General features: G+C 54.9%; 1 protein-coding gene across 2 annotated transcripts in view; it reads left to right on the plus strand.

Annotated features, from left to right (window-relative positions):
- The first annotated feature begins 11,326 nt into the window (after positions 1-11,326).
- Positions 11,327-26,178, plus strand: part of MN1 (MN1 proto-oncogene, transcriptional regulator) — a 49,591-nt gene continuing 34,739 nt past the window's right edge. Inside the window, exons 1-2 of one of the 2 annotated variants that reach the window (XM_043901470.1) lie at positions 11,327-11,676; positions 12,979-17,007. In XM_043901470.1, the coding sequence (XP_043757405.1) occupies positions 13,302-17,007 (3,706 nt within the window). In that variant the 5' untranslated portion in view covers positions 11,327-11,676; positions 12,979-13,301. Of the gene's footprint in view, positions 11,677-11,860; positions 17,008-26,178 lie in introns of those variants that run through there. The other variant, XM_043901471.1, reaches the window with a different exon arrangement.

The raw sequence follows: 26,178 nt of genomic DNA on the forward strand, positions 1-26,178 counted from the left end.
CGACTCCTCTCAAGTCCTGAGGCTGCGACCACGTGACCCTCATAGGGCAATGGGAGGCAGCAAAGAGGTCAGGCTCGGAGTCAAACAAAATATCCTGGCCTCAGTCTTCTTGTCTGTACAATGGGTGCTGGGAGGATTTGCTGAGATAAAGATCCATAAAGATAAAGATCTAGGACCTGCGTGTCTGCTGACTTTTTAATCAGCAAAGCTGCCCATAGTAGGTGCTCAAGCATTTGTTGAATGAATGAGTCAACATTTATAAAACATTGAGCCCAGCAATAGGTAATATTATTATTATTATTAATTGGAAATGGAGGGCCAGAGAGGGGAAGTAACTTGCCTGAGCTTACACAGCATATCAGTGGTAGAGCTATTAATAGGAGTTGACATCAGGGTGAATCCAAAGCTGGGACTGCTGGACTTATCTACACCTTGCTCACTTCTAAAAAATGCTGAGTACCTACCTACTATGCACCAGGCACCGAACTCGACGTCTCGAGGGCACAGAGAGGAGTGAGACACAGCCCTTGGCCCTGATGAGCTTGGGGCCCAGTGCTGGTGATCAACAGATGAATGTGAGGTTAGGCCACAAGGGGAAGCTTGCCGAGTGCTGAGAGCTGGCACACAGGGGCCAGAGAACAGAGGGGGCGGGACGTCACTCTGCAAGGTCAGGGCAGGCTTCTGATGATCTGTGACCCCAGAGCGCAGTGTTTTCCAGAATCAGTTGACCTTGACCCAATGTCGGAAATATATTTTACACAAACACACTAGCACACACACACACAAAAAAGTTCCACCAGATTATTCTTACTTGTGTACTTACTTGGTTAGCTTAAGAGGTTTTTTTTTTTTTTTTTTTATTGTGGTAAAACATATATAACATGAAATTTACCATTTTAATCATTTTTAAGGGTACAGTTCAATGGCATTAAGTATATTTACAATGTTGTGAAACTCTCACCAACTGTCCATTTCTAGAATTTTTCATCATCCCAACTAGAAACTCTGTCCCCATTACATACTCACTCTCCATTGCCCCCACTCTCCCACCCCTAGTAATCTCTGTTCTACTTTCTGTTTACCAGCTTCCCTCTTCTAATTACCTCATGTAAGTGGAATCACACTATTTGTCCTTTTGCTTCTGGTTTATTTCACTTAGCATAACGTTTTCAAGGTATATTCATGGTGAATAAACCCAGTCCGTCCCAGGATGCTGGGTACCAGAATTTCACTTCTTTTTTATGGCTAATATTCCATTGCATGTATATACTGCACTTCCTAAATGACTTATAATCTATGGATTGGTCACAGTCTGCAGTTTGAAAAACACTAAGTGGGGTTTTGCAGAGTGAATAGGAGTTTATTGGGCCCAGACGGGCAAGTAACGGCGAGACCAGACGGAAAGGCCCCAGAGTGGGTGGGACTGAGTAGGGAAAACGAGACATCAGGGGTCCTTATTGGCCAGCAGCTGTTGGGTTTGATTCTAATAAGTCTCAGAAATGCTGCTGTGGACCCCTAACCTTGCCACTTTCTCTTCATTAGCACAGTGTCTTCATGCATTCATTCAGCAAATGTCCATCGAGTTCCTTCGTGTGTTCAGTCGCTCAGTCACGTCTGACTCTGCGATCCCATGGACTGGAGCCCGCCAGGCTCCTCTGTCCTTGAAGTTTTCCAGCCAAGAATACTGGAGCAAGTTGCCATTTCCTACTCCTGGGTATCTTTCCAACCCAGGGCTCAAACCCGTGTCTCTTGCATTTCCTGCATTGGCAGGCAGGTTTGTTACCACTAGCTCCACCTGGGAAGCCTGCGTTCCTACATGGGACCTGCAAACAGCAAGGACCCAGGAGCAGGCAGAGCCCCTGCCCGCGGGATGCTCACTTTCAAGTGGGGTGGACAGAAGTTCATCAAAGAGGTAATGTTACTTACTGGATGTCACACTATCTGATCCTCGGGCTGGGAGAGCATCCTGGGAGGGGCTGGGGAAGACTTCCCTAAGAATGTGGCAGCTGAGCAGAGGGATGGCTGTGCTTTCTCAACTGGGCGAAGGGGGCACAAGCAGGAAGGAGCCCTCCAGCCTTGGACACAGCATCCGCCAAGTCCCGGAAGGGGGAAAGCAAGAAGGACAGATTTGGGGCCAGTGTGGGCTCTACTGGGGAGACTGGGGCGGGCACAGTGAGGTCTCCAGGGCCCGGGCACAGAAGGCATCGTGAGAAATTTGATCTGTATTTCCAAACGGTGGGATCCACTGGCACGTTTTAAGGATATAGGTATCAGGGCAGGAGGAGGGTTGAGTGTGACTGAATTTGATCAGATTTAGATCCTGGCTGTTGTCAGGGCTGGGGAGGGGCGGGGCAGGACCAGGAAAGGGATGGAGCCAGGAGAGATTTCAACAGGACCTGGGGAGGGACAGGATGTGTGTGCGTGCGTGCGTGTGTGTGTGTGTGTGTGTGTGTGTGTGTGTGTGTGCAGGTCCACACATTCTCTGATGAGTGTCCACAGCGGGCAAGCACCTCCAGGCCTCCCTGCTTCCCCTGGAGACTCCTCGAGGGAGGAGAAGCTATGACCAATGACAGGACTAGGTCCAGGGCCCAGTGTGCCGCCCCTCCCTCTCAGCCCCACCTCTGGAGCACCCCTGGGTCTTGGCCCCGCCCCTCCCCCTCCCCCCTCCCCCTCCCCCCTCCCCCCTCCTCCTCCCCAGAGCCCCTGTCCTCTGCCGGCTCCCTGTGATTTAAGAGGCATTTTCCTTTTGGGTGATATAGATTCCCAAACGCCGCATCCATCTCCTGGGGCCTGGTGAAGCCCGCCCGTCTGAGTTATAGCACACTGCTTTCTGCATGTTCGAGGGGGGCGGAGGGCGGCGTTGCGCTCTTCTGCTCGCTGGGCCTGGAACATTTGAGCAAACATTCCTGGCTGCTTCGGACGTTACCAAACCCAGATGAGCTCACCCGAGCCAGAAGTGGGGGGTTGGGGGGGAGCTGGCGCCTGGAGCCCACCCGGAGCTCACCAGGTGGCCCGGTGGCCAATGTCGGAGGCTGCTGGGCCTCCACTGGCGAGGCGGTAGCTCCTGGGAGGGTGGGCCTCGCACAGCTGGGGCCTGGCCGGGAGAACCCGGGGTGGGTGGGGTAGAGGTAGTGTTGCCCCTCCTGGGAGCTGGCAGAGCGTTGGCATCGTGAGGACTCTGGATGCAAGCTGGGAGCCTCGGGACCTCACAGCTGGGGTCGGGGAGGGAGCAAACGTGTGACACAGGCACCTCATCAATCCTTTTCGGGCAGCCCTGTGGGAGCTGGGCCCGCCCTGCAGGGGCCTCGCTGCTGCGGCAGTAGCACTGCTGTTTATTGAGTGTTAACTATGTGCTAAGTGCTCTGTGCCGGGCGCCCCCTCCCAGACAACCCTCGGAAATATCATTCTCCCCATTGAACAGACGGGGAGACTGAGGCTATGAGTGGGAAAGCCTCTATAAGTGGCCGAGCCTGAGGCCGCTGTCCACATGTCACCCCTAGGCCACGCTGCCCTGCCCGTTACATGCAAAACAACGTTCAGAGGAAGATCCATTCATACCGTCACAGGCCAAACAGTGATAATTTGTCAACGTTTCCAAGGATCTGACTCAAATAAGTACATTACTCTCCCTGGGCTCTATCTCCTTGTCGGAGTGGAAAGGCATTCAAAGCCCAATAGCCCCGAGTGCACTTCACTGCCTGGGTGTAAGGGTGGGGGGGTGGTTGGAGTGGGGGGAGTCTGAGCCTTCCCTGGGGAAATTCTGTGTGACTCCTGCCAGGATGCTTTGAGCGAACTGCATGGGCGAACTCTCCCCATGCTCTTTCCCAAAGTGATGTGCATTTCTCTACATTCCCTTCTGCAAAATGGACACATGCCTAGCACCCCTGTTGCAGGGTTGCTGTGGCAATTGTTATAGGAGAAATAGCCTTATGACAAAGACTCAGATGGAGCCCAGCACACCGTGATGCTTCAAGGCTGGAGACTGCTTCCCTCTTTCTGTGAGTTGCTGGGGGAGGGTTGCATTTCCTACACAGGAGTTCACTTTCCAGAAAGTCCTTTAGAGGATGCCTCTGTGTCCTTTTAACCCCCCTCCACTTACCTCCTAGGGGAAGTGTGAGCCTGTTACACTTAATCCATCCTCACAGGTGCCCAATGAGGAAACTGAGGTACAGGGAAGGGGATGACCTGGTCACAGACCTCAGATCTGTGTGGTGCTCTGAGTCACACCAGCCTACTCCTCTGTGATGAGAAGCAAAGAGGGGTCGGATAGAGTTGAGCAAACAGGGACCTACCTGATCACCCTTGCCCCTGCAGCTGCTGCTGATTGATACCCAGAGAGGTTCCCTCCTGGGAGACAAGTCTGTGACCCCAGGCACTGTGGGACCAAGTCTGGGTGAACTTCCCCTTGCATTGGGGGTGATGCTACTAGCCACCATCCCTGCCCCATGGAAACACCACTGAACAGCAGTCTTCCCCAGCAGGGGAGGAGTGGGGATGGGGGGAGCCACAGGGATGTGACTTGAAAAGCTTTGGCTAATGACTGGCTGGTCCAAAGTTTTCCCATCATGCATGCTTGTTTGGTTCCGTTTATGAAGCTGCTTTGCCAGATAGATTCTCCGTGGTAATGAGCCTGCATAGCTGATTGCTGCAGGGAAAGAAAACTGAAGAGGTGGGGGCGGGGGGGGGGAATCATGCTAAATAGGTTTGTTGAATAATTATGAACCCTCCCAAACTTTCCCATTTTCTAACTAATTGTGTGGTGCGTGACGCGTGATGTATGATGCCTGTTTTTTTTTTTTTTTTTTGCTGAATGGGAACTTTTTCAAGGGGAGGCTGGACTGGGCTCTGGAGTCACCAGGGCCTCAGTTCCAGCTCGTGGGGCTGGTTTGAGTTATTTTGGGACCAGGGCCTGGGTTCAGTGCACTCTGCTTAGAGAATGGAAAATAGAAGCTCATAGCTGGATGCTGTCTGCGGAAGAGAAATCGTCATAGATGGAGAAGTTCGCTGAATAGCCTCAGGATCCTATGGACCCGGCTTGGGCCTGGGCCCTACCACGGACAAGCCTGGTGGCCGCCAGCAAGTGCCCAAGGGTGAAGGTGGCACCATCTTCCTGGGAGTGTTTTCGAGATGAAACAAGGTCTCAGAGAGCTTCCATGTTCAGAAAAAGGGGAAGCTCTTATCGAAGTCGCTGTTCAAACTTCCAGGTGGTGGTCCCAATCTCTGATCAGCCAGGATGTTGCCCTGGCATTTGGATGTCCGAACTGGTTCTGAGCTAGATCCTGAAAAGGGAGTGTGCCAGAGGGAAGCCTGGGTTGCCAAGGAGGGTTCAATGCTGGGAAGCCGATATGCCTCATGGTGGCCAGAGCGCTTTTCCTGTGCATGTGGCCCTTCCCGGCCAGGTGAGCTGGGAAACAGCCACTTCCCATCCAGCTATTGTTCGCGGGAAAGGTCAGTGGCTTCACCATACTGAGGCCCTCTGTCAGGTCCCAGGGGCCTCCTGGAAGCAGGAAGGTGCAGGAAGGAGCAGAGAGGGAGGAGACCCCATCTCAGGCTGGGCGTGTGCAGGGGAGCGGGAGTTTCTCAGGCCCTGCCCATGCCCCTGCCTCTGAGATTCAGACCTGGCCCACATTTGTACAGACTGTGGACTGGTTTGCAGGCCGATGGTGGGGGTCCCTGCAGGTCTGGTATGTGTCCCACTCTGCCTCTCATTTGCTGGATGACCCCGGGTCAAGTCCCTTCATCTCTCTATACCTTAGTTTCCTCCTTTATAAAATGGGAAAACTAACAGAACCTGCTTCCCTGGAGGCTCAGATGGTAAAGAACCTGCCTGCCAAGCAGGAGATGTGGTTCGATCCCTGGGTCGGGAAGATCCCCTGGAGGAGGAAATGTCAACCCACTCCAGGATTCTTGCCTGGAAATCCCATGGACGGAGGAACCTGGCGGAGCTACAGTCCATGGGCTACACAACTTAGCGACTAAACAGCAACAGAACCTACCTCACAGGGTGTGAGTGTGTGTGCGAGTGTGTGTGTGTGTGTGTGAGTGTGTGTGTGTGAGTGTATGTGTGTGAGTGTGTGTGTGTGTGTGAGTGTGTGTGAGTGTGTGTGTGTGTGTGTGTGTGTTAGTCGCTTGGTCATGTCCGACTCTTTTGCAGCCCCATGGACTATAGCCCACCAGGCTCCTCTGTCCACAGAATTCTCCAGGCAAGAATACTGGAGTGGGTTGCCATTCCTTTCTCCAAGGTATCTTCCTGATGCAGGGATCAAACGCGGGTCTCCTGCATTGCAGGCAGATTCTTTACTGTCTGAGCCACCAGCGAAGCCTAAACAATACAATAATAGAATATATGATAGACTGTGGTAATATCTAGTCTATATAAAAAAGGTTATAGAGTGTAGGCTGGGTATTTTCCCACACTTTTAGCCCCCAGACACCCCAGGACACTGGTAAATCCAGAAAGAGGAGCTCCACCCCAGGTCTTGCTCACAGTCATGTGGTTAGGGTGTGGTGAGCTGGGCTTTGAACCTAGGATGCCTCTTTCGTAAATGTCCCCTGGCCTCCCCTCGCCCCGCCCCTCCACCCCGCTGAGGGTGGGAAGTCCTACTCAGTGGGAAGCAGCATCTATCTGCCCTCGATGCTGGGGCCAGAGGAGACCCTTGTTCACTCAAACAACCCTGGGATGGGAGAGTCAGCGTGTGTTGCCTTGATCTGTGCTGGTTCCTTGGGGACAAACTTGGAACTTTCCCTCTCCCAGACCTTGTTTCCAGGGAAACTAGTGAAGATGGCTTCTGGGGTCACCTTGAAAGGCAAAGAAGAGGGAGACCCTGAGGTCTCCAAGGTCCTTTTAAAACTCACCTCTATGTCACTTGGCTTTGCTTAAAACCCTTTCATGTCTGGTTCCCCAGAACAATGTCCAAAATTCCCCATCTGCCTATGTGGCCCTCCTGATCTTGGATCCTGCTGACCTCTTGAGCTTCAGATCCTGCCCCTCTCTCATCTGCTCTCAACAAAGTGCTGCCTGAAACTTCCCACACTCCTTCTAATCTAATTCATCTGCTTGGGAAGTCTTTGGACCCTGGTTGGATTGTTAAACTCCTATTCTACCTTCAAAACCCATCTCTGGGCACACTTCCGGATTATCCCTCTCTCTTAGGACAGTTATTTTATCCTTTATAGTGTGTGACATAGTCCCTTTTGCATAGAATACTAGGTTTCCTTTGATCTGGCTTGAGGGTTGGGGCTAGAACTTCCACTGTTTTCTTCTGAGTTTCTAGGCTGAACCCTGATATTCAGTAGGCACTCAATATGTATTTATTCAATGGAGGAGAGACCCCCAAAGATAGCAGGCATCAAAAATAGAGAGAGGGAGGGGGATGCTGTTGCTTAGCAACTGGCAGCCCATGGTTACACGGAGGTCTCATCCCTTCCAACCTCTAGCCAGCTACTGCATCCTGTATTCGGCCATAGCGGGACCTTCCCCAAAGACTTCAGCCCTGAGTGCTCCTTGAACAGAAGCGGGGCCTGCACCCACTTTACACCAGCACAGCTGGGGATGGGAGAGTTTGATGTGAGTACCTAAGAGAGTCATCCTTTTTCTCACAGGCGGGCTGCTGAGGCAAAACTGATTTGTCAAATAAACCCAGTTTCTCTGGCATCCTTGTATTGCTTTCTACCTCCCTGGATCCAAACACAGAAGAAATGATAATGTTACTAATGGTAATAAGAGGCTACCTTCTAATGAATGCCCACCATCTGCCACCCTCTGTGCCACTTTTAAAACATTGTCTCCAATCCTTATGCTCCATATGTACTGGCAATGAATCCCCCTCCCAACAGGAGAAACTGAGGCTCAGAGGAGGAAAGTATTTTGTCCAGGGTCACACAGATCAGCAGTGGTGAAGCCAAGATCTGAATTTGGGTGTGCAATGCCAAGGCCCACATACATTCTGCCACTAACTCAGGAGAGAGAGGTGACCGCAGAAGCAGGTTGCCCTCCAGGCATCCTGGGGGACTTTGTCTGCAAGGGAGACCAGGTTCACTCTGATCCTTGTGAGTTTCCAGCTCTAAAGGGCATGGAGGTTAGCGAGGAGAGGGCTGAGGATAAAACAATGTGTGTGTGTGGGCACACACACACTAATTTGAGAATGGTACTAATCGTAATCACAATAATATTCATGATGATCACAACGGCAATAGTGATAAAAGTAGTCAATATTTCTTGGCACTTACTGCGTTTTCTGCGCTGTGCTGGTCACTTTACCTGAATGAGTACAGACATGTAGAGCAGGGGGTGGTTAAGAGCCAGGCCTCAGGGTGGGGCAGATGGATTTGGAATCCCAGCTCTGCCTCTTTTGACTTTGGGAAAGTCATTTGATTAGTCTGAGGCTCCATGGCCTCATCTGTAAAATGGGTTCAGAATCCTAACTTGAGGAGTTACAACAAGGATGAAATGTGACCCTGAATGAAAAAGCCCTGGGCCCCACACAGAGGGAGCTTGTCAGTAGCCTGCAGCCAGTGTGCAGACGTGTCCCCCTGTGGAGGTGTGTGTGTCTGTGACTGTGAGTGTGCGAGTCTGTATTGGTTTGGGGGGCCTGATTGGTTTTGGCGAGGGTGACGGCTGTGTGTCTACTGGAGAAAGGGTGTTGAGGGTCGATTGCTTTGTGTTTTCATAGAGTGGGAGTGCTCACTAGTTTGGGACTGGAGTTCCTGGGGGCCATTCCGAGCAGCCCCCTACTTGTCACCAGCAGAGAGCATCCGTCTTCAGATCTGGGGCCCGCCGTCCAGCTGTCTCCTCCTTTCCTTGCCCGGGAGGCCCCCTCGGACACAGTGCCCCTCTCCAGGGAAAGGCTGAAAGAAGGGGAAGAGGAGGGAATGGGTTCGAGGAGGTTGGATCCTGCCGCTCCTGTAGCTTGGGGTTGTGTGCCGCCAGCGGGCGGGGACTTGGAATTCGTCTGAGCGCTAGGGGGCAGTGTGTCTGTTCCAAAGAAGCCGCGGGGCCGGCGCAGGCGGAGCGCGGACACAGACCCGCGCAGGGGCGCCCACACCGCGGAGGCGTACCCGCCAGCACATCCACGGGCACAGATGGGCACAGAAAGGGGCACAGGCTCTCACACTCGTGGGGAAAGCAAGATCCACATGAGCAGAGATACAGGCACACGAGGTGCAAGGCCCACAGCCATGGACACACACACACCCCCACAGGTATACAAACACAGAGGCATCCGGAGAGAGAAGCAAGGGGCTGGGGGACAGACAGGGCCACTCACAGAAACACAGCAACGCGGGCGGGCACACACGTGGACACAGACACGCTCGGATGCCGGACACCCGCACCCGGGCGGAGACATGAACGCAGGCACATGCCTGCACACCCGCGCAACATTCTTCAGTGTTAAGGAAAGGTGACCCAGACACACATCCTGAACAGAAACACAGCTGGGCCCAAACACACCCTGCTTTCAGACACTCGCACACCTTGTAGACTTAACTCCTGGAAACGGCCCCAGAAAAATACTCCCACACCATCGCCCCCCCCCCCCCCCCACTCCCTGGAACGCACAGAATTATTCCACAGGAAACCTGCCCAGGTGTTCAGGGGACCCCCACCCAGCCCCGCGTGAAGTCATGCCTCAGCAGAGAGCACAGTCCAAGCAGGGTCTCCCCAGAGTGTAGGTCTGCGGGCCATTCTTCCCAGCGCCTGCCCTGCCCACCCAGGGCTCCAGACAGGCCCGGACTCTCTCTATTCCCTCCAGACACCCAGAGACATAAGGGTCCTCACAAGGGGGCCTCCTGAGGCACCCAGAGCCCAGGAGCTTCCTCTCTGGACCAAGTATGTGTCCAGGTGTCATGGGTTTTCACAGGTCTTTGCCCATGCAGGATCCTCTTTGGGTAGCCATTCCTTCTTCCGGTTCCCTTCCTTGCTCGGGAGGCCCTTCCCCTGATCTGGCCTGGGGCCCCAGGGTGGGGATAGAGGGGGTGGTCCCTGCAGGCCTACCCAGGCCCTTTATTTCTTTGTGCTGAAATCAGCCAAGCCTCAGTCTTTTCTCTGGCCCTCACTTTCCTGTCACTTTGCTAAGTAATAATTTCCATGTCCAATTCCATTTCTTTTCTAGTTCTGAAACCTCTAAGCTATCAGCAAGAGGATAGTTCACATGAAAACTAATTACACAAAATCAATATTTAATCACAGACCAACAACCTGATCCTGCAGAAAAATCCTTTTAAAACTCCACCGCCCTGTACAAATACTTCTTCCTGGATGCTTATTTATGGACCCCATTTTTTGGTGGGGGTAATTTTCATTTTTAATTTCAAAAAGAAAAAAAAAATATCTGTAGACATTCACCACGGGGAGGTCCCACGAAGGGCCTGGGATCTGAGCTGGCTTCTGCTCTCTGACTTTTAAAGTTACACGTTTTTATCGTTTGCTTTTATTTTTTATTCTTATTGGGTGGGTGGGGGGGAGGGTATTATTTTCTTCCAGAGTCTCTGAAGACCCTGCTTCCTGATTCCCCTCTCCCTAAACTGAGCCCATTTTCTTGGCATTTTCAGTTCTGGAACACCCAGACTTCCCACCAGTAACTCCGGGGAGCAATGAATCTGCTCGGCTCCTCGTGGTAACTTTTTAACTCCCTGCCTGTGACGGTGGAGTGCTTAATCTGAGGTTTTTAAATAAAAAGGGCTCAGGGGTTGGTTTTATTATAACGTTTATTTCATTTCAGATTTCATGCGCAATTTAGCAAACGCTAGACAGACTTGGGCGATAAACACTTTCTTTTGTGGGGGGAAAAGGCATTTTTATACACCATGCTTAATTTTATTTAGATTTAATAGCGATATCAGGGGCACTTCAAAGAAAGTTCCTTCTCCCCCCGCCCCCCTCCTCTCCTAAGAATGCTGGCCTGCTAGCAAAATCACCTCGTGCTATTTTATGGCAAGGAAAATTGAAGGCCTTCTCCCCCTTCCTCCCCTACAAAAGCTTTAGGGAGGAAAATACACACACACACACACACACACACAGAATAAACACTTCCTCTACCCTCCATCGCCTCTAACTCCCAACTTCTAATTGCAAGATAGATTGCAGCCTCAGTGGGGATCAGGAAGATCTAAACATTTTAACTAAGATTATTGGGATAAATATTTCATAAAGAGCAGGGCAGATATTAAATTACTCCCATTGATTTTAGTATCACAACCCAATTCCGTTCCTTGGCCTTTTCAGTTTAATTGATCTCTTAAGGAGGCCAACCTCGCACCGGAAGAGGGCCTGGGCCTTGACCAGAGTGCCTGAACTAGGGCGCGCTGGCCGTCCAGGGTGGCCCTCTGCGCGTTGGTCTTCTCAGGGGCTCCTAGCTGCCTCGACGCTCTGGCGCTGAGCTCATCCGAAACGCGCCCCCATAAAGTGGCAGAGTGGTTATGGAAGCCGGTCACTGAGAACCGGGAACCCTGGACAGCGAGGATAGGGAAAAATTGCGCGCGCCCTATGAGGGAGGAGCGAGTCAAGCACCCCTATCTCTCGAGAAGATCCCTAACTTCGGGGCTCCCTGTCTGTTTTCACCTCCAGGAAAATGCAAGGGCCGGTTAACTTGGGTGCCACAAGTAATCAGACAGCGGTGGAGAGCCGAAGGTTCGCTTCAGTGCTGAAGTGCAGTCGACACCAAGCGACTTTCCGCGGTGAGTCCAGGATCTTTGCCTGGCGACCCCATTGTCTGAGCGCCCCGCACCGCTAACCGCCCGCCTCCCCGCCCCCTAGCCACCCCGCAGGTCTCGCTTCAGTTGGGGGTGGGGAGTTGGGAACTGTGGTGAATGGGAAGCGGGGTGAACAAAGCCAAGCTCCCGCCATTCTCCGCCTGCGCCCTCTCTAGCCGGGTGCTCGGGGAGGCCAGGGCGCGCCCGCAGCGCGCTGGCACCGGACCCCGAGGTTAACCGGTGCGGGGGACCCCGGAGCGGGCAAAGTGCGGGTTCGTGGCGGGGGCCTCTGCAGTCAGCACCCAGGACCACCTTAAGAGCGAGCCCCGCCCCGGGCCCGGAGCTCGGGCTGCGCTGATTGGTGCAAATGTAATGGCTGAAATTGATTGCTGAAATGCAAAACTTGTTGCTGCTTCTCCCGGCTCTGGGCGAGAGGCAGACACGGAGAGGGGAGCCGAGACCCTCGGAACGCCCCACGCAGGGCCCCCCCCGCCAGCCAGGAGAGGGGTGCACGGACCCCCCAGAGCTGCCCCCGCCCCCTCCCATTCCGGGCTCCGAAAGCGCAGCCGGAACGCCTTAGCCTGCTAGCCCAGCGTGGCCCCCCAACCCGCGTACGCCCCCCTCCCTGGGTCCGAGGGCGACTTGCGAAGCACCTCGGCGCGGAGGCAGGGAACCCTAGCCTTGGAGCGCCCCAACTCCTCGTCTGCTGCCCGCCCGCGCCTGGAACGGGGCTCGGAGATCCCCGCGAACTCAGAGACCGAACAGCAGAGGACAGAAGCGGCAGGCAGCGGACGTGGCCGCGAAGCGGCGCGCCGGGGTGCAGCGCACCCGCCGCGGAATAGGGGAGCCGCGCCTTCCATCAACCCTCGGTTTCAACCTCGGGCGCCCGCCGCTCCTCCTCAGCCCCGCTCAGCTCCCGGCTCGGGGGCGGGCACCAGTGATGCCGAGCGGAGCTTCCAGTCCTCCGACCCGCTGAAGAAGCAGTATCCGCTTGCTGGGGCCGACGGGGACTGTGCGAGCCGATCGTGCTTGGCTGAGGCTCCGGCTGCGGAGCGCGGGGACTCCGGGGGGAGGGGGGAGGGACCGCTCGGTCTGTGCCCCGGCGCCAGCCACGGCTTTGAAGGGTCTCCCTGCCTGGCCCCTTAGCAGCTCCGCCACGGACTCCGGGAGGCTTCAGGCAGCGTCCAGGGGCTCCCCATCCAACCCGATCGGACTTAAGAAGGTGATTGCTCTGCTTTCCCTCCCTCCTTCCCGCCTCCTTACCCCCACTTAACTTTTTGTCTTCAGTCACCCGCAGCTCCGTCCCCTCCCCGCAAACCCACCCGCGGCTGTGCCAACCGCCCGGGGCATGGGCCCCCCAACACGGCTCCTGGAGGCCCCGCGGCGCCGCAAGATGTGAGAGGCCCGCGTCGGGCAGAACGAGAGCTTCGGGAGAGGAGCTGATAGCCCCAAGCCTTCACAAGCCAGGCGAGGTGGCGGTGCGCGCTGCGCCCGGGCGGTGCTGAGCGTCCGGGAGCGCCCAAGCCAGGGCCGGAACGAGTAGCTGGCCGGAGGCGCGCCGCGGAGAGCAGGCTGTCATGCCCTATTGATCCCCCCGCCCCCCGCCAAGTATGTTTGGGCTGGACCAATTCGAGCCCCAGATCAACAGCAGGAACGCTGGCCAGGGCGAGAGGAACTTTAACGAGGCCGGACTAAGCATGAACGCCCACTTTAAGGCCCCGGCTTTCCACGCGGGGGGACCCCCTGGCCCCGTGGACCCTGCCATGAGCGGGCTGGGCGAACCCCCGATCTTGGGCATGAACATGGAGCCTTACGGCTTTCACGCGCGCAGCCACTCGGAGTTGCACGCGGGGGGGCTGCAGGCGCAGCCGGTGCACGGATTCTTTGGAGGCCAACAGCCGCACCACGGCCACCCGGGAGGCCACCACCCCCACCAGCATCACCCCCACTTTGGGGGCAACTTTGGCGGGCCGGATCCAGGGGCTTCGTGCCTGCACGGGGGTCGCCTGCTCGGCTACGGCGGCGCTGCCGGCGGCTTGGGCAGCCAGCCGCCCTTCGCCGAGGGTTACGATCATATGGCTGAGAGCCAGGGGCCGGAGAGCTTCGGCCCGCAGCGACCCGGGAACCTGCCGGACTTCCACAGTTCGGGCGCCTCGGGCCATGCCGTGCCTGCCCCATGCTTGCCGCTGGACCAGAGCCCTAACCGAGCCGCCTCCTTCCACGGCCTGCCCGCCTCCGGTGGCTCCGATTCCCACAGTCTGGAGCCCCGGAGGGTGGCGAACCAAGGAGCCGTCGACTCGCTGGAATACAATTACCCGGGCGAGCCGCCCTCGGGACATTTCGACATGTTTTCTCCCTCTGATTCCGAGGGGCAGCTGCCTCATTATGCAGCGGGTCGTCAGGTTCCCGGGGGCTCTTTCCCGGGTGCCTCGGCCCTGCCCAGAGCTGCAGGCATGGTGGGCTTGTCGAAAATGCACGCCCAGCAGCAGCAGCAGCAGCAGCCCCAGCAGCAGCAGCAGCAGCAGCACGGCGTGTTCTTCGAGAGGTTCGGCGGGACCCGCAAGATGCCCGTGGGGCTGGAGCCTGGGGTCGGCTCCAGGCACCCGTTGATGCAGCCTCCCCAGCAGGCCCCGCCGCCCCCGCAGCAGCCGCCCGCGCAGCAGCCGCCGCCGCCCCCGCAGCAGCCGCCGCCGCCGCCGCCGCCTGGGCTTCTGGTCCGACAAAACTCGTGTCCGCCCGCGCTCCCGCGTCCCCAGCAGGGCGAGGCGGGCACGCCCAGCAGCGGCCTGCAGGACGGGGGGCCCATGCTGCCCAACCAACACGCGCAGTTCGAGTACCCCATCCACCGGCTGGAGAACCGGAGCATGCACCCTTATTCCGAGCCTGTATTCAACATGCAGCAGGCGCCCAACCAGCGGCTGCAGCATTTCGACGCACCCCCCTACATGAACGTGGCCAAGAGGCCGCGTTTTGACTTCCCGGGCAGCGCGGGAGTGGATCGCTGCGCTTCGTGGAACGGCAGCATGCACAATGGCGCTCTGGACAACCACCTCTCGCCCTCTGCCTATTCCGGCCTGCCCGGCGAGTTCACGCCGCCTGTGCCCGACAGCTTCCCCTCGGGGCCACCTCTGCAGCATCCGGCCCCGGACCACCCGTCCCTGCAGCAGCAGCAGCAGCGCCAAAACGCGGCCCTCATGATCAAGCAGATGGCGTCGCGGAATCAGCAGCAGCGGCTGCGCCAGCCCAACCTGCCCCAGCTAGGCCACCCCGGGGACGTGGGCCAGGGCGGCCTGGTGCACAGCGGCCCAGTGGGCGGCTTGGCCCAGCCGAACTTTGAGCGCGACAGCGGCGGCGCGGGCGCCGGGCGCCTGGGCACGTTCGAGCCGCAGGCGCAGCACTTGGCGCAGGAGAGCGCGTGGTTCCCGGGTCCGCATCCGCCGCCGGGTGACCTGCTGCCCCGCAGGATGGGAGGTTCAGGCTTGCCCTCCGACTGCGGCCCGCACGACCCAGGACTGGCGCCGCCCCCTCCGCCCGGTGGCTCGGGGGTGCTGTTTAGGAGCTCTCTGCAGGAGCCGCTGAGGATGCCTGGAGAGGGCCACGTGCCTGGGCTGCCCTCCCCTGGCCTGCAGTTCGGGGGCAGCCTGGCCAGCCTGGGCCAGCTGCAGTCGCCCGGGGCTGGGGTCGGGCTGCCCAGCGCTCCCTCCGAGCGCCGGCCCCAGCCACCTGATTTCACGGCGCCCGCGCTCGGGGGCCAGCCTGGCTTCCCGTTCGGCGCAGCGAACCGGCAGGCCACGCCGCACAGCGGCCCAGGCGTGAACTCGCCCCCGAGCACGGGCGGGGGCGGCGGCAGCACGGGCGGTGGCGGCGGCGGCGGCGGCGGGAGCGCATACCAGCCGCAGCCTGACTTCCAGCCCAGCCAGCGCACCTCGGCCAGTAAGCTGGGCGCGCTCTCGCTGGGCTCCTTCAACAAGCCCAGCTCCAAGGACAACCTGTTCGGCCAGAGTTGCCTGGCTGCGCTCTCCACCGCCTGCCAGAACATGATCGCCAGCCTCGGGGCCCCCAACCTCAACGTGACCTTCAACAAGAAGAACCCGCCCGAGGGCAAGAGGAAACTGAGCCAGAACGAGACCGACGGCGCGGCCGTGGCCGGCAACCCGGGCTCGGATTACTTCCCAGGAGGGACTGCTCCTGGGGCTCCAGGGCCCGGAGGTCCGTCGGGGACCAGTAGCAGCGGCTCTAAAGCCTCTGGGCCGCCCAATCCGCCCGCCCAGGGGGACGGCACTAGCCTCTCCCCCAACTACACCCTGGAATCCACGTCGGGGAACGACGGCAAGCCGGTCCCCGGGGGCGGCGGCCGGGGACGGGGGCGCAGAAAAAGGGACAGTGGTCACGTGAGCCCCGGGACCTTCTTCGACAAGTACTCGGCGGCGGCGGCGCCGGACAGCGGGGGCGCGCCTGGTGTGAGCCCAGGGCAGCAGCAGGCGCCGGGCGCAGCCGTCGGGGGAAACTCGGGAGAGGCGCGCGGGGCGCCTACGCCTCACGAGAAAGCGCTCACGTCGCCGTCGTGGGGGAAGGGGGCCGAGCTGCTCCTGGGGGACCAGCCAGACCTCATGGCGTCCCTGGACGGTGGGGCCAAGTCGGACGGTAGTTCCCCGCACGTGGGCGAGTTCGCCTCCGACGAGGTGAGCACTAGTTACGCCAACGAGGACGAGGTGTCTTCCAGCTCCGACAACCCCCCAGCCCTGGCCAAAGCGAGTAGGAGCCCTCTGGTGACAGGCTCGCCCAAACTCCCTCCCCGTGGGGTGGGCGCCGGGGAGCACGGACCGAAGGCGCCCCCGCCCCCGCTCGGCCTGGGCATCTTGTCTACCTCTACCTCGACCCCTGACAGCTATGGCGGAGGGGGCACGGGCCATCCCGGCACGCCGGGCCTGGAGCAGGTTCGGACCCCGACGAGCAGCGGTGGTGCCCCGCCACCTGACGAGATCCACCCCCTGGAGATCCTCCAGGCACAGATTCAGCTGCAGAGGCAGCAGTTCAGCATCTCTGAGGACCAGCCCCTGGGGCTCAAGGGTGGCAAGAAGGGTGAGTGTGCCGTCGGGGCCTCGGGCGCGCAGAATGGCGACAGCGAGCTGGGCAGCTGCTGCTCCGAGGCGGTCAAGAGCGCCATGAGCACCATTGATCTGGACTCGCTGATGGCAGAGCACAGCGCCGCCTGGTACATGCCGGCCGACAAGTCTTTGGTGGACGGCACAGACGAGGACAAGACGCTGGCGCCCTGGGAGAAGGCCAAACCCCAGAATCCCAACAGCAAAGAAGGTATATGCGCTCCTTCCCAGTTCCTTTCTCACCTGGCGGATACGCGCCCCACCCCCATCGCTGGCCTTGGCGTCTGCCTTGGAGGCTTCAGAAAAGGGGAGGGTCCCTCGGGGTCGGCAGGGCACAGGGCCTTCCTGACGCCCAGCTCAGAGCTGGTACCTTTCCTTTGGTTACCCCAGGGGCTCCGTGGGCAGACCCCCTTCTCTCCCCCTAGGTGCTGCCAAGTAGACTCTAGTTTCACAGCTGCAGTAACAACTTAAAGTGGCACCCATTTGGGGATTATTGTAGAGTACCCCCTGTCAAGTTTTAGCTGAGTTTCTGGGTGCCCTGAGGACTAGGCCTCTTCCCTTTCACACTCAGACCCCTCCTCACCCCTCAACGAGCAGGCCTATTCCACTTTTCAGGAGTTTCCTACCATCCTTCCGCAACCCCCCCCCCCCAGCTTCCACTTCCTGGCAGGGCACCTGGGAAGCTGTGTTAATGCCTCCCCATCTTTTCCTAGTCAGCCAGCCTGCAACTTGAGCTCCCTCGCGTGTGCCAGCATCTTTGGGGGAAAAAGTTACCAGTTCTGGTGTCCGCAGCATCATTCAGCGGCAACGCCTAATTTGACATTCGTTCCTAATGAATAGCTGTTTTGTCTCTTCTTAACGATTAGAGTTTCATTGAAAAACTGGAGACCTGTCAGGGTTGTAGGAGGCAGGCAGTCTTTTCAGAGTGCACCTCCTTGACATTTGGTTGGTGGGGGGGAGTGGCGGGGGGGGGGGGCCAGGGTGGGGTCTACTTGGCAGAGACCAGACCAGTCGACCAGGGCATCATTTGTGCATGGGGATATGGATATATATTCTTAAGACACAAAGGACCCGAGTTTGTCAATATCTCGCCTGGCTTTGGTGACAGATGTCTGCTCCCAGTTCTCCTTTGCATTCTAAGCACTCCCTCCCTGTCGGGCCTGGAGGCCTTTAAGGTGGGTGGGGTGGGGGTTAGTAAAATGGACCACCATTGCCGTTAAAGTAATAATAGTTTTTTTTTTACCTAAAGGTGACCGGGGCTGCAATAGATATCTGTTCTATTTTTTTATGGGGACTTTTTAGGTAGCATCATTTTCTACCCCCCACCCCATTCCTACCTTTTGCTTTTAAAACCACCCTGGATCCCCTTGGTCTCACCAGGCTATTACCTTGGAGCCTGTAGCTGGCGATATAACTGTGTCTTAAAAAAAAATATGTCCACTGATCCTTGCTTCTCTTAGGGTGGTTCTCCTCTGCCTTCTGCTTCTACCTTCAGTTTCAGTCCACATCCTGCATCCTGCCATCTCTTGACCCAGGGTTTAAGGTGCGGGTAGGTTTTAGGACCAGGGCATGGGGGCAGAGGGAGAGGGGGAGGGGAAGTGCGGCAGGAGTTGGGTGGCTCAGAACTCCGGGCTTTGACCGCTGTCCCGGGTAGCTTTCCCGCTTGGGTTTTCTAATTCATGAATGCGGCCTTGCTGCTTTTCTCTTTGTTCGCCTACTGCCCAGCCCGGGACGCCGCTCTCTCATTTGAAGCTGGGTGTTTAGCATGCACAGCAGACGCTGCGGCCAGCATCAGCATTCTCCAGGCTTCTCCCAGGCAAGGCCATAAATTGGTTAGTTTGGGACCCTCTGCTGCCTCTCCCTGCCCCCCACCCCCCACTTTTTCTAAATGGAGTTGGACTCAGCATCCTGGTCTCTCTGCCTCCCTTCTCTTTTATTTTCTTGTACACAACATCTTGGTCCTGCCGATCGATAGCTGGTTAGCACAAATGCCAGCCCCTGTCACTTCTACCTGGCTTGGCCTGGCTGCCCCTCCCCCTCCCCCTTCTCCCATCCCTCCCCCGCACCCATAATTAAGACCACATTGGCCAAAATGGTGTGAGAAGAGTCAAAAAGAAAGAAAAAAAAAAAAAAACAAAACCCGATTTAGAGAATTAATAAAGAAAAACCAATAGCACTTGGCCTGCAAGTCTTTTGAAGGGCCTTAGGTGCAGAGGAATTGGGTGGTTTTAATGAGATTTTTTTTTTTTTCAAGGTGTTGCACTGTTACCTTCTCAGCCCGACTAATCTTCCTTTGCAGACAAAAAAAAATGCAGACTGAGAATGCAGAAAATGTTTTGTTTTGTTTGTTACATTATCACCGTCAGGCAAAGGAAAATATTTTTTTGGAAACAGATGCTAGTTAGTTTCGGGGTTGATTTCCCCCTGTACGCTAAACACAACCCTCCCCTGCACACGGGGAGATGGGAAACTTCCTCCAGGGACCGGCTTCGGGGCTGGCTGCCTTAGAAGCCTCGGCAGGGACACCCACTTGACCTCCTTTGTTTTCCACTCTGTGATGTAGGAAGGACAGTTTCCTAGATAAAGCCCCGAATTGAGGTCACTCACAGCTTCTGCAGCCTTGGGACTGCTAGTTAAGGCTTTGTAAGATATCTGCATCTGATTCCTGCTCCCTTACTGGTAGTAAATAAGGACGATTAAACTTTTCATTATGATAACACCCCGCAGCTCCATCTGCACGTTGTATAAATAGGTACACAGAGCCTTCAACGGGGCCCCTGGTGCCCTGGCTGAAAATCAGAATGAAGTGTACCCCTTCGAAACAGAGTAGAGAGAGAGGGGAAAAAAAAAGAATTGAAAGGAAAGCATCCTGCTTTTCTGTAAACACACGCCCAGGGTCCCATCAGCCACGAAGCAGCTTTGAAGGTACCTTCTCCAAGTTCCAGCCCCAGCGAGCACCGTCTTTCACCACCCGCCCCCATCCCCCCCACCTCAGGCAAAGCCCATTTTTGTAATGATATTTTATTTTGTCACGCCATAAAACACGCCAGTACTAATGTGATTAAATATTAACACTGTTTCTGAAATTTCTTCGCTCCGATGACAAAATACTAGTCGGTCTTTAACAGAAATGATCCTGCTCAGATTGGAGAGGACGTGTCCATATTGTCTTCTGGGGTTGAGATGTCCTTCGGAGGGGAGGGAACTTGACTGGCAAGTTACCGTTCTCACAAAGTCTAGGCCAGAATCACATGTGATGATGATCTTTTTTTTTTTTAAACCAAAAAACAGGAAAGTGAGCCTCTGCAAATTATGCTTCCTTAGACTTCTTAATCAACCCGCCAAACAACTTTTATATCATGAAACTCTAGGTCTCCTCATGAGATTCTGTTTGCACAGAGTTGGGGTGGGGGAAGGGTGAGGTTGGGAAGAGGGGGAAAAAGAAAAACCAGCCTGAGTTTGGGCCTATTCAGACATCTATTAAATCAGTGAGGATTACCTGAATTTGAAATTAGTTTGCAAAATCATCCACCCATCATTGTAATAGGTGTCTGGCTATGGAGGAATTTCAAAACCCAGAGAGAAGGAGAAATTATCGTAGATTGTAGATAAAGGATATTAAGCCTAAAAATGTATGTCCCCCGGCCCCTGCCCACAGGTCCCTTACAGGTTTCAAAACTTGAACTAACTCTCTTCTGTAATAAGTTTACCCTTGCCAAACTTCCATTCTGTTGGCTGTTCTCTATCATGAAATCCAGAGATGTCTAGAAACACTCTTTCACACACACGGAAACGGGAGAGGTCTCCGTCTACGCTCTGCATGCAATCCGGCCCTTTTTGGAAGTATGATATTTTTACAGTGATGCGGGAGAAATTTTTGGAATTTCATGCTTCTCTCAGTGTTCCAGTCAGAGCCCAGTAAAGCGGTGCTGAGTAGTACTAGGCAGGCAGGATTTGAACGCTGGGTTTCCTTAGTCGTGGGGGCAGGCAAGGGGGAAGGCTGCTAGTGCTGTTTTTCTGTTTTTTTTTTTTTTTTCTTCTGAGTCATTTTCCCCATTCCTCACACCGTGGAGAGAATTTTTAAGGCTCCTTCCAACTGGTTTTAGGAAGGCGAAGCCTTGCAGTCCTATTTCCTCAAGAAATCACCCAGCACGGGTTGCATGCCTTCAAGTGACTTTTGCAGCCTCCGGAAGATGTAACCCAAAACTTCGCAGGTGTTAATCAGGGGTAATGTAAACAGATAGGAGCCCCCTTTGTGCAGCTGACGGTCTGGGCCTGCCTACTCCCTGGCTAGTCTGGGACACACAGCTCCTCTTCTTTGGTGCTTGTTTAATATTTCATGGTTGTAATAAACCTGTCTTCTTTGCCCGCCTCCCGACATAAAACCCCAACCAAGTGCACATCTGCAATTATACATTTCTACTAAATATTAATAAAGGACAAGGATTTCCAAGGGGCTGAAGCTTATCGGCATTGAACTTGTCGTGGTTTCTGCCACTGGGTTTTTATCTGTCTGTTTTGATTTTAAATAGGCTCTGCCTTCTAATATGGAATATACACTTATATGTTATCATCTGTATCGATGTATACAGTATTTGCAGATGGAAGGCCTGTTCTCAGGATAGCTTTCTTTAGCTTTCTTAATTTAAACCTAAATTCATTTAGATTGCTGGTGAGGCCCCTTCAGACCGGAAGAGACTGTTGAAATGTACTTCTATTTTATTGAGATTTCTAGGAAAGGAGTGAGGGTTGGTTAATCTAATTTCTCTTTCTAGCAATGAAATTCTATGATTCCTGATATGATTTTGTTTGCCTGACAGAGGTATTTAAATTTCCACAAAGAATCTTAATGGGTCCTGAAAATACAGCTGCCCTTGCCAAGAAGTTACTTGAGATTCTCTGTCTGATATAAAATATACATCTTTAATAAACAGTCCGGGAGGACCAGGTGAAATTAGAGGAGGGGCATTCTTCCCACTCTGGAAGGGCAAACTTGAGCCCATCTTTGGGATTTCACGGAATGTCCTGAACCCACCATATGCTGGAAGATTTAGCAAACATCACCTTTCTCTCTGAGTGACAGTAACGTCGAGTCTTGTTCTTTGCCCAGGGAATGATCTGCTTTACCGAAAGATGTTAAGAGATAAATACTCCAAGGAAGAGATACTGTATTTACCTACATTTGGTTAATTTTAGAGGTTAAAAAAACTATAGCTTTATGTAATAGGATCAAATGTCCAGGCAGTGTGTGAGGGCAAGAAGGCTGCCCAAGCACATTGCAACATGAGAGCACCAAACCTCTTAGATCAGAGGGGACCTTCGAATCTATGAGGGGGCCCCTGAATCTATGGGGGGGTCCCCTGTAACTAGTGGGGTCACCTTATGTCCTTCCCTCAATGCCCCCCTGCTTGTTCCACCCATGTCTTCAGTCTGGAGGGGCTGGAAGAACCCCAGCGTCATCGTTTTGACTCAAGTCAGGATTTTGACTTGCCCAGGCGATGTGTTTGTTTTAGGACGATGTCTATTTTTAGGCGCGTCTTGGGTGGACAGATTCTAGTGTGGGTTTTGATTGCTAGTGGCAGAGATGTTGATACGTACACGAGTGCATGATTGAGAAGAGAGACATTTGGGGGACATTTTCCAAGTTTCCTCGCCTTCTGGTACACCTTGGAGCCCGGCAAAGTGGTCTGGGGGCTGGCTTGAAAGAGTGTGGCCAACGTGCAGTGTCCGGTCGGGGTCTGTCCGCAGCCCACAGGAGGGGAGCAGGGCCCATGGCCTTCTCTTGGGAAGGAGCCCCTCCCCAGCATATGCGCATATACATATGCATGGCCAAGTATATTTCCATCAATTCATCCAGTTACTCCTTTAGTTTCCCCTTAATCTGCTTTCCGAAAGCAGAGTAGGGTTGGTGGGGGGGGGCGGTGGGAATGGGGAAGCGGGGAGAGAAACCAAACCTTCAGTCTCTTTGGCCTTAGCTGACAGGTTCTGATTCTCTAAAGGACTGAATGAGCGCACGTCCTAAAAATAGAGGAGGATTTTGAAGATCCTAATTACGAAACCTCGGCCTCCCGGGCCTCCCGGGCTGTGGGTGACTTTGATCTGGAGTATTTCGGTAGCAGACACACGTCGTCCCTTGCTGGGTTTTGCGCGTGGAGGTGTCTCTGGCTGAGTTCAGCTAACTGAACTCCCTCCAGCCGAGGAGAGGAATCTTTTGAATCAGGGCCCACCACCACCACCACCCCCCTCCCCCACGCCCCCTCCCAGTGGTGGGAAGCGGACGCTGCTTCTCATTTATGGAAATTCCTCTCCTTTATTGTAATCTTTTGGTACCAACGCCTTGGCGGAGAGGACGCTGGGCTTTTGAATTAGTCACAGCTTTGCCTTCAGAGTCCTGGTGCATAGCAGCTCAGCCAACGGTCCCCCCAACTCACGAACCGGATCGGAAGGGAGAGATGGTTCTGGAACCCTGGCCCATCACGTTTTGCAGGATGGGGTTCCCCAGGGCTGCGGCAGCCTTGATCATTTTTTGCCATCTTCCAGTGACGTGACAGCACGCATCCTCACACAGCCTCGTGGGCCCATCGGTGACTTCAGGGTGTGGGTCAGAAGCTACCCCATGGGTGTGCACATCTGGAGCCCTGAACTCCTAACTTCACTTTGTGACCGTGATCGAAAGGCAGAGTTCAGTTTCATGTACTTGAGCAGAGAAGGGACGTTTGCAAGCCATCATTCTCACGGGGTGTAATTATTGCAGGACGCCGAGGCTTGCTTTGTTTGCTGGCTTGCATTTTAATCAGCGGCCTCTGAGGTTTGGGAAGCAAGAGGAGGGTCTGCTCCCAACATGGTGTTTGTCCAGGAAGGACAGGGGTTGGGGGGGCTGTGGAGAGGCTGCCCAGCCTTGAGAAATCCAAGGGGCTCTTTGCTGGGTCCCGATGGCTTTTGGTTTTGGTCCCACAAGGCCCCTTTGGACTGCCATCCTGGGTACCTCCTCCCCCGGCGGGGGGGTGTCCGTGGTAGCCCCAACATCCCACATTCTCGTTTTTCCTTTTTGGCTGAGAAAGTCGGCAGGGTTTCATCACCTCGGCTTCCTGCAAAGCGGGATCAGAGGGAGTACTTTACGGTGGTCATGCGTGGAACTTCTCACAATTGATGTACATCATCATAAGGACCCAAATGCCCTTTAAACATAATGGCAGTTGAATTTAACAGTTTGGAGGCCTTAGCGCATTCACGATAACAGATTGGCTCTCTGAGTATCCCAGAAGGAGAATCATACATGGGATAGACTTTTCCCCAAAGAGGGGGAAACCTCCAATAAACATCCCCACGCAAACTCACACGCTAGAGGGAGAGCAGGGCTTTATGTTCTGATCAGTAAAGCTCAGGGGTCCAGCAGACTTAGCTGCCCCGCCTCCCCTGTGGCTGGTAGGATGGACCATGTGACCCCAAGGCTCTGTCTTCTTCCTGAATTGACGTTTCTGGAAAACCTTGGACCCTTTGGCGATTGGCCCTGGGGTTCCCATTCTTAGGGGGAGGATCTCTGGTTTTCTGGGGCTCAGTCTGACTTACCTATGCTAGTGTTCAGTTTAGGTAAGTCAGGTGTGTTGGAAGATGGATTAGGGACCCAAGGAGATGGTTCTGTGGAGGAATCTTTGGGGCCCAGTGACTTGGATGGCTTTTGGAAGGTTGGAGGGAACCATCTCTTGTTTTTATCCTGCATGTCTCAAAAACCCTTTCCACAGCGACTCAGAAATAGACAACATTGTCATGCCTTTGCAGGAGATGTGGGCTAACTTGGGTGCTGAGACCCTTCCGGACTTCCCCCCTCCCCGCCCCTCCTCTCTCCTCCAGAAGTCCTGTCTCTCTTGTGAGACCTGAGCAGCCTGGAGATGCGATCTGAGGATTTAAAATGAGTTTTCCCTTCTCATTGCTGATGATAATTTAAAGAGAGTTTGGGCATGGAGGTTTCCTTTGCTCTTAGAGCTCAGGTCAACGCTTTGACTGGAGTTGGGCAAGCTTGGGCCTTTTTGTCCTAGGTGACTTTGCGGTGTGTGACTGGGGAAAGAAATCTGTCTGCCCCAGAGTTGAGGGCCCCAGTGATGGTGTTCCTGGTTGTATTTGGGAGCTCCTGCAATGAGAGGAGATGTGCAGACATGCGCACGCACTTGTACACACACACACACACACACACACACACACACACACACACCCGGCCCCCTGTTCATCCAGTCGTCCAGGGCAGGGTGTGATGTGAAAAAGATAGGACCCTTTAAAGTTACCGTGAAGCAGTGTTTTCAGGCGCCCTTGGATCTGGGAACACAAGCATTGTTGAGTGATTGGCAATGACCACCAGGAATAAAATACTTCTGAGGGACCATCTTATGATCAGAGAGGGGCCAGGGGAGTCGGCAGAAAACATAGCCTGCTTTGAAATCCCCAGAGCTCAGCCTTCCAGAGAGAGCCTGGCTTGGTTGAGAATTCACATGGAAGTGAGCAGGTTCTACCCGGATCGCGTGGGCTGTTGGAAAAGTCCTTGAAATTCAAGGGCCTGAGTCCTTATGTGGACACTCTGTTCTTTCCTATGAGCCGGAAGGCAGAGAGAGAAACGCCAGCCACAGTTAGGAACACTGGATGCAGACTGGGATGTAGTTTATTTTCTTTGGGGGGGACAGTGATTGAGGGATGGATGGAGAAGGGAGAAGTGTGCCCCTCAGAGTTGAAATGTTGTTTACCAACGCGGGGTTCAGGAGTGGAAAATAATTTATAAGTGTGGAAGACATTTAGAATACCATCTCTTGGGCAAGGCTGGGGGTTGAGGGCATGGCTTGGGGGCTGGTGTCAGCCCTCACAGAGGACAGAAAGTTCTTAGCTCAGCTCCCCTCTGCTGGGCCTGGGGTTTCCACATGACCGCAGCTGTATGGGGGAAATAGATATAGGGGACCCAGCTTGGGGCTGATGTCCGCATCGTGGGTCTATTAGCAATCAGACCCCCTTTCTGTGCAGTTAGAGGCCAGGCTAGACTCGTGGGGCAGGGGGAGAGTGGAGATGATGACCCAGACGGGCCCTGGGCGGGTTGAGCCCTTGTAAAGTGGCTGTGGCCAACTTGTCCTGCAGAGGAGCTGGTCCCACGGGGCCTGTTGCCAAGCATCAAGTTTCACAGATGCCCCCAGGTCATTCCATAAAAGAGGGATGATGGGGGTGGGAAAAAGGAGTGACCTTTTCCCTGGTGACCCCATAAAGTGACCACTGATGCGTCTCTTCCAGCCCTGAACCTCTTTAGGGATATTCTCGTCTGTGACAGACCTTGCCGGCAGGTTCCACCGTCTTAAAACGCAAACAGTGCCCTCCCACACAATATGTATATATATATATATTTTTTTCC

The sequence above is a fragment of the Cervus elaphus genome, chromosome 5, assembly GCF_910594005.1.
Source record: "Cervus elaphus chromosome 5, mCerEla1.1, whole genome shotgun sequence".
Taxonomy (NCBI): Eukaryota; Metazoa; Chordata; class Mammalia; order Artiodactyla; family Cervidae; genus Cervus; species Cervus elaphus.